General features: G+C 49.4%; 1 protein-coding gene across 3 annotated transcripts; it reads left to right on the top strand.

The window, feature by feature from the left end:
• Positions 1 to 1,566: 1,566 nt before the first annotated feature.
• On the top strand, positions 1,567 to 9,745 carry PAIP2 (poly(A) binding protein interacting protein 2). 3 transcript variants are annotated; one of them, XM_085236896.1, is made up of 5 exons: positions 1,637 to 1,724; positions 3,766 to 3,833; positions 4,810 to 4,969; positions 7,249 to 7,428; positions 8,641 to 9,745. In XM_085236896.1, the coding sequence occupies exons 3-5, from the start codon at positions 4,832 to 4,834 to the stop codon at positions 8,704 to 8,706; spliced, it is 384 nt and encodes a 127-aa protein (XP_085093022.1). In that variant the 5' UTR covers positions 1,637 to 1,724; positions 3,766 to 3,833; positions 4,810 to 4,831; the 3' UTR covers positions 8,707 to 9,745. The 3 variants fall into 3 exon arrangements, with proteins under 3 accessions (XP_085093021.1, XP_085093022.1, XP_085093023.1); XM_085236897.1 differs by having other exon boundaries at positions 1,708 to 1,724; positions 3,766 to 3,879; XM_085236895.1 differs by lacking the exon at positions 3,766 to 3,833 and having other exon boundaries at positions 1,567 to 1,724.
• Positions 9,746 to 10,858: the final 1,113 nt, after the last annotated feature.

Below are 10,858 nucleotides of genomic sequence, written 5' to 3'. Positions count from 1 at the left end.
GAAGTGCGAGGTCCCCCCAAGCATTTTAACACTACTTCCATACAACGTACACTGCTGAGATTCACGCAGTGAAATCGTGCAGCTCCATATGTTATATTTGTTAAGAAGCCTTTCCTCTTAGCAGTTCAATCATATTCAGTAGCTGTGCCATTCAGTGGTCTTACATCTAGTGTCCCCAGCCTGTGATAAACTCTAACCTAACTCTAACTGATGAGGACTGAATTGTAGTAAGATATTAGGTCACATTTAGTGACTAAATGCCAGGCATAAAGTAATTGTGACGTAATCCAAATTCACAGATCAGAAATCTCTTGCTCCCATCACCTCTAATCCTGTGTCTGAAGTCAGTGGAAGTACTGCCAGAACTTGCTGGGCTGCGTGCAGGTCTTCACGCTTGGACACAAAATACTGTTCAGGTCTGACTTATTTCTTGATGCACGTAGGTTGCTCCTAAAGTAATGCCTCCTATTTATTTCCATCAAAACCACAACAGGTACAAAGAGCAAATGTTTGTCGGAGCAAATTCTCAGCTACAGAACACTATTTCTTGACGTAGTTGCCACCATTTACTACATGTTTTTATCAGCAATGAAAGAAAGCTTGCAGGCCACACTCATAAGTCCACATATGCAAAGGTAACCCACTGTTTCACAACTGCTGTGGCAGGAAAACGTTGCTTGTGAAGTCCAACTTTGTGCTCATTTCTACTGCTTGGTCTCCATTCGTGGTTGGTGATTATTGTTACTGAGTGCAGTTATTTCCACGTGCAGGAATTCAGTTCCACGCCTTTGCTTCATGCGCGCTGCCACGTCAGACACCGTTTGGTCAGTGCCCCTCTGCTGCCATCTGGCGCAGGGCTGCAGCACCTTTCGGTGTGAGCGGGGTGCTTCAAGCTCTGCTGTCACACCACGAACATCCATCTCCTTTTGTGGGCCAGCAGAACAAAATCGGAGGGGTTACTGTTGGTTTGTCCTTGTATGTTCTGCTGAGAAGTGTTTTCTCTTGCGTTCTCTCTCTGGCCTTTGCATGTATGCATTGTGCTGATGCCTGACGAAAGGAAGGCTTCAGAAGTGCTTAATCTTGAAGAGATTCCTGGAGCACGCTTGGGTGGCAGGACATCGCGTGGTCTGCTCTTTGTACCTCAGAAGGGCGGAGGGAAGCCAAACCAGAGCGTGAAATACTGGATGCAGGCTTAGTGATCTGCATGTGAAGTATGAGTTCACTGAGGAAAGCGATTCCTGAGGCGGTTTGTTCTCTGCTACTCGTGTAGCTCTGCGGAGGTGCACCGAAGACCCTTGGCTCTCTGAACACAGAAACAGATGGAGGAAGCCGCCTCTATGACAGATGAGAAACCTCCCTGGCAACGCCACAAGATGGCGGCTCGCCCTGCTGCCGGCACTACATTTCCCGGCGTGCCCCGCGGCGCATCCCGCGAAATGGCCGCCCGGCGAGGGCGCCCGGCATGCCGCGCGGCGCGAGGACTACAGCTCCCAGCGCGCGGCGCGCCGCCCCCCGGCCACGGCGGCTCCGCGCCCGCCGCTGCTTCCGGGGGGAGGGGGGCGCGGCCTGTGAGGTCACGCAGGTAGCGGAAGTGATTTCACGTCCGGCGGGGCTGCGGCGCTGGGAGGGGAGCGGGGCGGCGGGCACGGAGCGGAGCGCAGGGGCGCAGGGGCGCGGAGCAGCTCGGAGCCGGCGGCGCGGCGCGGCCTTCCCTCAGCGCGCAGGTGAGCGGCGCGGGGCCGCGGCTCGGGCTCGCCGCGGGGCGCGAGCGCGAAGGCCGCCCCGCCTCCTCCCCTCCCGCCGTTCCGCCGCCCCGTCCCCGTGAGGCGGCGCCCGGGCCGGGCGCCCCCCGCCGGCGGCGGCTCCCGCGGCGCCGCCTCCATTGTTCTGCGGCGCTCATCCGGGGCTCCGCCGCGCGGGGGGGGCTCCGCGGCGCGCGGCCTGACGGGACCCGGCCCCTCCCGCCGCGCGGGGGCGGCCCTGTGGGCGAACAAAGCCCGCCGCCCCGCCCCTGCGGCGAGCGCGGCGCTGCCCGGGGCCGGGGGGCCGCGTTGGCGCCGCGCGGGGCGGCCCGTGCCCGCCTGAGGCGGCGGCGCTGTCGGGGCGGCAGCCGCGGTGCGGGAGGCGCCGGGTTCTGTCGTTGTTCTCCTTCACGTCTTTACGTGCCCTCTTCTTGCTTTCCGTCTTGCTGCTCTTTGATTTCCCGCTGTCTTTTGTTCTCTCCCTTTATTTCTCTTTTTTATTTCTTCGCTTTTTTTTTTTTTTTTTTTCCCTTTCTGTTTTCGTGTTTGTTTTCCCCTCCTCTTTTTCGTTTTCCCTTTGTGTTATCGAGGCTCGGGGCCCTGCCGTGTGGACTCACGCCTTCCTATCGGCAGTAGGTGTCAGATCGCATTCCTTTGTTGTTGGCCTTTAAGCTCCCCAGTGCAGCTCGGCAGGGCTGTGGGCACACCTCCGTTGGCAGGCACAGGTCTGAGCTGCCCCTCCTGCACAGAGCGGTGCGCTCTGCTGGAAGTTCCATTCTTTGGAGGCAATTTCTCAGTTCTCTTCGTTATTTTTTTTCCCCTTAAATATTTGCACTCTTCCCAGCCCCATCCCAGGACAGTTTGGGGCCAAATCTCCACCATCACCACCATAGCAGAACGCTCCACTTTTCTATTTCATAGCACTGCTGATGCTATTTGTCCCGTTGCAGTGCACAGAGCTTTGAGATCCTTTGCTCTCCACCCATTTCCAGATGATAGGTGTATCTGTTCCTATTCACACTGCAGTGGTTCCTGCACTGTTTCCTACAGCAGCCTCTTTAGGTGCTGCTTTTTCTCAGGGCTAACGAGTGCTCGGGGCTGCCTGCACCTAATTGCCCTGAAACAGCTGAGGCTGATCTCATCCTCACAGCCGAGCACAGGCTGGTCGCTGACTGGAGTGGGGAAACAGCAATGTCTTGTGAACTGCAGAAAATCAAAGGACCAGCACTGCTGTGACTAAGGCACTGGCCCGGGGCTTAGTGGCTATTAGTGCAGGATAAGTGCTTACATGTGTGCCTGTTGGAAATAAATGCACATATATATATGTTAATTAGCAGACTTAGGGCATCATCGCGAACTTCAAACGTTTGGTTGGAGCTCTGGATCTTTCTTGAGGATCAACCACATCGTCCTTGAGAATAATGGAAGGAGTTCAGTCCAAATGCGAAACACTGCTCTTCTTCCCTCTCCAAAACCAAAGAGCTCATTCTGCTCCAGTGTTTAGGAACTAGGAAAGCTCCTTGTGCTTCAACACATTAACCTTTCAAGGTTTTACAGTCGTTGTTTTGCTGTTTGTTTCAACCTTTATGAACTTTTCTGGGTGCAGTGTTCTCTGCACAGAAGCTCCCTGGAGTTTGGCCTGAGTGCCATACATTGCTGAGGCATTATTTCACCTGCAGCACGTGGTGGTGGTGTGCAGGAAGCCCGGTGCGTGCTTCATAGAAAGCATGAGAAGATACATGCTAATTATATATATATATATATATATTTTTTTTTTTAAGTAGGCTTTTTAGACTCTGCAGTCTTTTATTTCTTCCAGTCCATATGGTGTGTGAGCTGGTGAACAGCTGAAGCTGCTTAAAGCCATTTCAGGCTTGAGTTGGGGTGTTACATGCGTGCCTTTCCCAGGTTTGTGTTGAGCACTGCCTGTAATCCCTTGCAGGTCTGTTTGGAAAGGACATCGAGAGAAACTTGTGTTCTGTTGCTGAAATACCCATTTGTGTCTCATTTGTTGCCCTGCCAGGGAGCTGAACTGACTTCTGCATGAAGATTATTTGAATTAGGACCCACGAGTGGAGCAAAGTCAGCAAGGTCCTTTTCTTTCTGCTTTCCTCAGCTGGGCACTGGGATGTGGCAGGTCTGTAGATCTTAGGGATAGCAGCAGCTCATGTTTTCCCTTTGTATTTCAGCATGAGAAGCCCCACTACTGTAGCAGCATTAGAGGCTTCTCTCTTGTGTATATAGTAGATAGTGGGAGAAGCAGCTATCTATTGTAACTGAGTCATTTTGATATGTAGACAGCTAAGATGTTGATTTGAGAATAAGATACAAACGAATTTTTCTCACGGCTGCACTGGTTGCAAATTGGTAGTGCTGTTTGGTCCCAAACTGGAAATGGGTACTGGTCACTGCGGCCGGTGTTACAGCTTGGCTGTGCCCACGTGAGGCAGAGCTGGGCTGCTGGTTAGCACAGCTCCTGAAAATACACCAAGCCATGAACATTGAAGTCTGACTGTTAAACGTCATTGCTGTAGGCTGCTGTCAAAGTACTCAGTGCTGCCAGTCTGAGTTCCAAGCAGTGCTTAGCTCTTCCAGCGTTTGTATCTCCGCTTAAGCGTGGTGTGGGAAGAACAATAGGATTGCCTCATTACAGCACAAATGTTTTTGGTGCAGAGCACAGGATACCAGCAGGCAGGTCTCTGAACTTGGATGCTTTGTGAGCCTGATGGTAAAGCTGCAGTATTGTTGTTGTGAAAAAGACAAAATCAGGTTGGGTTTTGTCCCGCGGTGCCTGTGGGCAGGCACACCAGCTTGCTGCCTCCATTTTATCACTTTGCCTCAGCCTTGGTGCTGCTGCTCAGGTTTAAGTTGGGGAAGTCTCCGGAATGGCCAGCAGTGGATGCGGTGTGCTGAGCCCTGGCACTTAGCAGAGCACCTTGTTCTGTGTGTTATCTCGGTGCCATCACACAGTGCAGCCACCTGCACCTTCATGTGGAGGTGCAGCCCTCCACGGGCAGGGCGACAGGCGAATGTGCACGTCTTTAATTACTGCATTTCTTAATTGCAGACTTCAGATCAAAGAGGCAGCCATGAAAGATCCCAGTCGCAGCAGTACTAGCCCGAGCATCATCAGTGAAGATGTGATCATAAATGGTCATTCTCACGAAGATGACAATCCCTTCGCGGAGTACATGTGGATGGAAAACGAAGAGGAATTTAACAGGCAGGCAAGTCCTTTCCCTTTCCCAGTGTCCCGTGCTTTGCCTTGCTGTGTTGTAGCTGTAGGGAGTGGTGCTGTGCCTACTGACTGGGGTGCAGGGCTGGGAATCCTTTTGTGGTGGGATTTCAGATTGGTTTGCTAGAATGCTCCTAGGCAACTTCATTCACTTTTTTATTCTTACACTTACTGTCTGTAATGGTGAAAATGGAGGCGATGCAGGCTGTTCTGAAGCATCCACTAATTCCCCACTTCTGCAGGTGGGAGGAAGAAGCGTAGCTGACAGCCTTTACGTGGCACTTCAGCAGGGACTGGTCTCACTGGGCTGCCGAGCTGCTCTGGTTTCACAAGTACAAACATGCCAGCTGCAGTTTGGAGCTGGATGCATTCAGGTGCATACCTGCCTCACCAGCAGGGCTGTTGTTCACACAGGACTTGACGGACATGGTTGTTAGGTGACTTAATACTTAAGTCCTGGAAGGATTGCTTAACACTTAATTAACGTGGAAGTAACTTAGAGCTGGTCTTCACAACCTGCTTGGAAGGAAGCCTGGACTTTTGCTTCCACCTTACAGCTGGGCACAATTTTCTCTCTGTTAGAGGCAGGGAGGAGCCCCCCTCTTTCTGCTGCCCTTCTCTTAATGATTACTTGGTCTTTGTACTCAGGTTGCTGTTTTCTCTGTACTCCTTTACAGTCTGAATGTGCTGCAGGCTCAAGTGGAGCTTAGGAAACAGTATGTCTGCAGCCCTTTCCTTGGAGCACCCAGCTAATCTGAAATGCAGCATGCTGACAAAAAACCTTCTCTTTTGCAAGTGTCAGGATGGTCTCAGTGCTGCTTCCTGCTGGGTGGGTTTTTCCTCCTCAGGGACTGTCTGTAACTAGCATAGCACCTGGGGAATGAGCTGGGAGGTGGGTGGCAAATCAACTGCTTTTCAGGTGCACTGTTTTCAGAGAGCAGGGCAGGTGGGGAGGAGGTGAGGACACAGCAAGCTGTGTGATGTGCTCCTCTTTGGAGGCACGTCCTACTGTGAGAAGCTGAACAAGTTAGTCAGGGGCTGGAGGATACAAATGAGCAGCATTAACTGAGAGACATCTGGGGATTAAGCATTTATGACTTCTAGAGTGGAAGCACGTGTAGGTATGCATCCTGTAACAAAAACCTGGAGCTGGACAAGCCCTGCTGTAACACTAGCTTGTGGCTGTGTGCCCACAGCTTCCTTTTGCCCACACACACAGGATGGAGAACCTTCACAGGAAGGATTGCCTGGAGGTTGCTGCCCCTTGCTGGGCTGCTTTACCAGCAGGGAAACTGATAAGTCAGTGTCTCGTGGGGTTTGAATTCTCTGCACAGTCACTTAGAGCATGGGTGTGAGTCCCTGTTTCCCAGAAGCTGTGCATCTTGAGCACTAAGTGAGCTGGTGCGTGTGTTCCCAATCACTGGGAGCCTCAATGTGTGGGAATTCTGAGCTCTGACACTAACTTCAGGAATGTAACTGAATTTCCACTTGAGGATTGAGTGCATGTGTGATTTCAGAGTGAAGGAAAATAAGAGAACTGAAGCTTCCACTGAATGAATGTGTTCTGAATCATATTTTTTTTTTTTTACCCCCTTACTTTTGGCAAGTCAGCTTCTATTTCCCAGCTTTCCTCTCTTGAGCTCTGATGCGGGACATGGAAAGTTTGTCAGGATCAACACCCTCCAAAGCTTGTTTACTGAACAGCCAAGCAAAACTTGCCTTTAATCTTTGCCGTGCGTATCAGTTCTGCATCAGTTGATCCACCCTGCTTTTAGTACAGCAGGGCAGCAATCCCAACAACTGCTAACATCATATAAAGAACTCACAAGAACTGCACCCTGCAAACATAAAGGTGTGGGAGAGATGCTGCTTGCTACTTGCTCCCTGCTCCAGGTGACAGGCAGTTGCTTTTTCCCCAGGGAGCCTCACAGAATGTGCAGAGCTGTGTGTGTCATCCCTGGTTCCCTTCCAGTGGGTTCTGTCACTTGGAACCAACATTCTGCCTCTCCTTGAGCTCATAGCAAGCTCCCCACAGAAAGTGCTACCTGAGCAGCTAGGGCTGCTGTTCTCTTCCAGCCATAAGCTCCTGGGACAAAGCACTTCTTGACATTAAAAAAACAAAGCTGCTTGCCTTTGTGCAGCACCAGTGGTGTTCTGCCAGAAGTCCTGTTGCTTGGCTAGAAAGGAGGTCAGCTAGGTGCACAGACACTGAAGGGAAGATGTAAGCTTTCAGCAGCTTTACTGATAAGGCATTTTCTTCCCATTGAATAGATTGAAGAGGAGTTGTGGGAAGAAGAATTTATTGAGCGCTGTTTCCAAGAGATGCTGGAGGAAGAGGAGGAGCACGAATGGTTTATTCCAGCCCGTGATCTCCCACAAACAATGGATCAAATCCAGGACCAGTTCAATGACCTTGTTATCAGTGACAGCTCATCACTGGAGGATCTGGTGGTAAACTCACTTTCTTGTTGTATTTCTAAAACTTGGCATCTCTTTATCCATGGCTGATTTTGGTTGCTGATAGTAGCAATAGAAAATCCTTTATGTTAGACCAGGGACTCTTAAACCACGTATGATGGAAGGGGACATGTGCAGCAGCTGAGTAAGGTATGCTCCCCCAGGTGATAAAACCTGTTCAGCGATTTTCTTCATAACCACGTGGTGCCTTTTTTAGGCCATGGCATATATTCAAGTGGGTTTGGGCATGCATACTTCATTATGAGAGAGAGGCAGCGAGTGGAGAGCTCTGAGTGAGCTGTCATGGCAGGACTGCATCAAGTTTAATTCTGCATTTGTCAGCTCTTACATATTAGGTAGGTACAAACCATTCCAGGGTCTGATTTGGATCACTGGCACCATAGCAGCTCTCTTTGTGGAAATTCTAAGGAAGAAGGAAGCAGCTAAATAAACTGGTTATTTCCCTCTTTCTTGCTCTACAGCTTCTTAGTATGGAGCTTAACTGAAAGGGCAGTGTGTACAAGTTTTCCTTAACGAAATGGGGAGTTCCTTGTGTGTGGCACAGGAAGCACGCAGTCATATCACACAACTGCTGTGAAATTCAGATACAAGCCTATAAACTTTCCCAAGGCTAAGCAGCTGCAGGTGGCAGCTTGGGACTCAAGAGCACAAAAGCCTACTCCTCTCTTTGTTTATTTTTTTGATAGTGAGTGGCTTATTTTGGAGGTGCTGGCTGCCCACCTGTAAGTGCAGAACACTGACTGTAGATTAGCTGCTGCCCTGGGGGGTGGACACAGGCACTGAACAACCTAGTATGCATTGAATTCTCAGGGGTGGCTTAAGTTCCTGGAGCAAGTCTCTTCTTGCTTAAGAACAAAATGCCTTGTGGTGCATTTAACTTAACTTCAGAAGAAGCTGTTTCAGCATTAATGGAAGTTGCTGGTTCTGGTGCATGCCTTGTTTGTTTTGTTACTCACTGAGCCCTCATCTGACTGAAGTGTGCAGGTGGGGCTAATGAAGGATGGATAGGTGCGAGCAGAGTGTGCTTCTCTAGTGAGTGCAGGGGCTTTCTGTGGGTGCAGAGGGCATGCAGTGTGCCTGGTGCTCTGCATGTTCTTAATGCTGTCCTCCTGGAAGTGTATTTCAGTTTAGAAGTAGAGGATGAAAATAACGATTCAACTGGAGTTCTGTTTTTTCCTTCCTCAGGTCAAGAGTAATCTGAATCCAAACGCAAAGGAGTTTGTTCCTGGGGTGAAGTACTTAAATATTTGAGTAGACTGGGCCCTCTTTTGGTGGATGTAGCACAATTTCCACACTGTGAAGCCAGTATTAGAAGATTTAATTGTAAAAGCTCTCTCTTCTTGTCACTGTGTTACACTTATGCATTGCCAAAGTTTTGTTAGTCTTGCATGCTCAATAAAAAGTGCTGAGACTGTTACTAAGTAAATCTGTCAAAAGTTTAATGGAAACATAATTGGGCCCTGGCTCTCTGCAAAGGAGACAGTGAGGTAGGAAGCACCAGTCAAGTTGAGACAAAGTACCACATTTATAAACCTTCTGCAGACTCTGTCTTTTTAAGTAGGACTTGGAATTTGCTTTGGATGGTCTGTTTTTAACTAAAGATGTGTTAACTGGTGCTAGTTTGCACCTGATAATGCCTTAACTTTAAAATGAAAGCAAGGTTATCTGATTGTTATGCAGATTAGCTAACTTTCCTTTGAATTATCAGTATTGTTACTAATGTTACATTTTCCCCTTAAAATATATATATATTCATGCTTCTTTTGGGCAGCCTGAGCTGTAACAGAAATCGTACAGACCTGCACAGAGTCATAGATCTCAGCTACTGAACTAACATCCCAGCGGTGGGACGGAAGGGATTCCCTGCACTCGCAGTATGTTATCATGTTAGCAATGTTTCACTTCCTAATTATGTTACAGGACATGTGAGTTTCATCACAGTTTCTTCCAAGAGCCCACATACAGACATGGCGATGTCTGGGTAACTTTTAGCGTACAACTTTATTATAGCTGGATTTAACCAAGCAAACCCTAGCATTAGTGATTTGAGTGGTGCTTTTCCCTTGCTTTGTTTAATCATCACTACACGATAGTCTACAGCACAATGACTTCCTTTTTTTTTTTTTTTTTCTTTTAATAAAGCTAGAACAGTTTTGGCTTCTTAAACTTCATACTTGGGTAGGTTAAGCTGCCATACGTGTTCAGTGTGAATAGTGTTTAAGTTGAAAATATTGTAAAAAAATTATATTTTTTCAAAAATATTTAAAAAAATAAATAATAGTAGAAACGATTTGGTGACTGTCTCGTGAATGTGCATCTCAGGGAAATGTATTCCTCCTCCTGTGGAGTTTCCTCTGGAGATACCCTGAGCCTGGATGCCTCCCTGTGCAGCCTGCAGTGGCAGAGTTTGAACTGGGGTGTCTCCAGAGGTCCCTTCCAATCTCTGGGGTTCTGTGTTCATGTCAGATATGGTGTCTGTAAGGCGGCTTGTGACAGGATAGTCTGAACCGGTCTCAGCTGGGGCTCTGACTGCTTTTTTCCTCCCCTCCTATGAAGCCCGACTGCTTTGTGTGTTTGCCTGAGCATATTTTCCTGCGTTCTCATCACTGCTAATCCCTGTTCAGCCCCGCTGTTCTGGCAGCACAGGAAGTTCCAGTTAGCAGCTGACGGCGCTATATAAAACCCACTGCTTGACACGGGCTTTGGGAGGCCCTGCCTGGGCAGCTGGAGCTGGGTGCTCTCAGTGCTGTTCTGTCATAAAGCCCCACAGCTGCAGGAAGGGGTGGGCAGGCTGTGGGGTGGATGTGCCAGCAGCTCCTGGCAGCCTGCAGGTGGGGCCTTGATCCACTCTTGCATCAGAACCTTGCCCAACCTTGCTGTTTATATATATATATATATGTATTATTATTATTATTATTTTCCTCTTAAATTCTGGGTAAACCAAATGGGAACACCTCAGAAATCACAGCAGGAAGAGAGGCACTGCCTTTGCACCAGTACTACAGCAGAACCAATTTGCTTTGCCAGTCTTCTCCAGCTGGCAGATCTGCTCTCCCAGAGCATTCACATGTGCTGAGAGCTGCTCTGCAAAGCATCCATCTCATCTCCTGGCCTCCCTGGCCAGAGCTGCCTTTTCCTTTCCCAGATCTGCTGACCTTCCCAGATGTACCAAAACTCTTCTGGTGTTTCTGCTGTTTTTGGAAACTGTTTAAGTTCAAGTCCCCAAAGATGGGGTTGGGAAATAGCAGAGCACCACATACAGCTGACTGGAGCTGAAGCTGGGGTTCCAGCAGAGTCCCTGCAGGGCTGGCAGCTGGTTTGCTTGCAGCCCTTGTCCCTGAGCTCTGTCTGGGGGCTCTGAGCCCAGGTGCACTCAGCTCTGGGCGATTGGCAGCTGAATGCT

This window comes from Meleagris gallopavo, chromosome 15 (genome assembly GCF_905368555.1).
Source record: "Meleagris gallopavo chromosome 15, MGAL_WU_HG_1.1, whole genome shotgun sequence".
Taxonomy (NCBI): Eukaryota; Metazoa; Chordata; class Aves; order Galliformes; family Phasianidae; genus Meleagris; species Meleagris gallopavo.
This window is presented reverse-complemented; position numbering and strand designations above follow the sequence as displayed.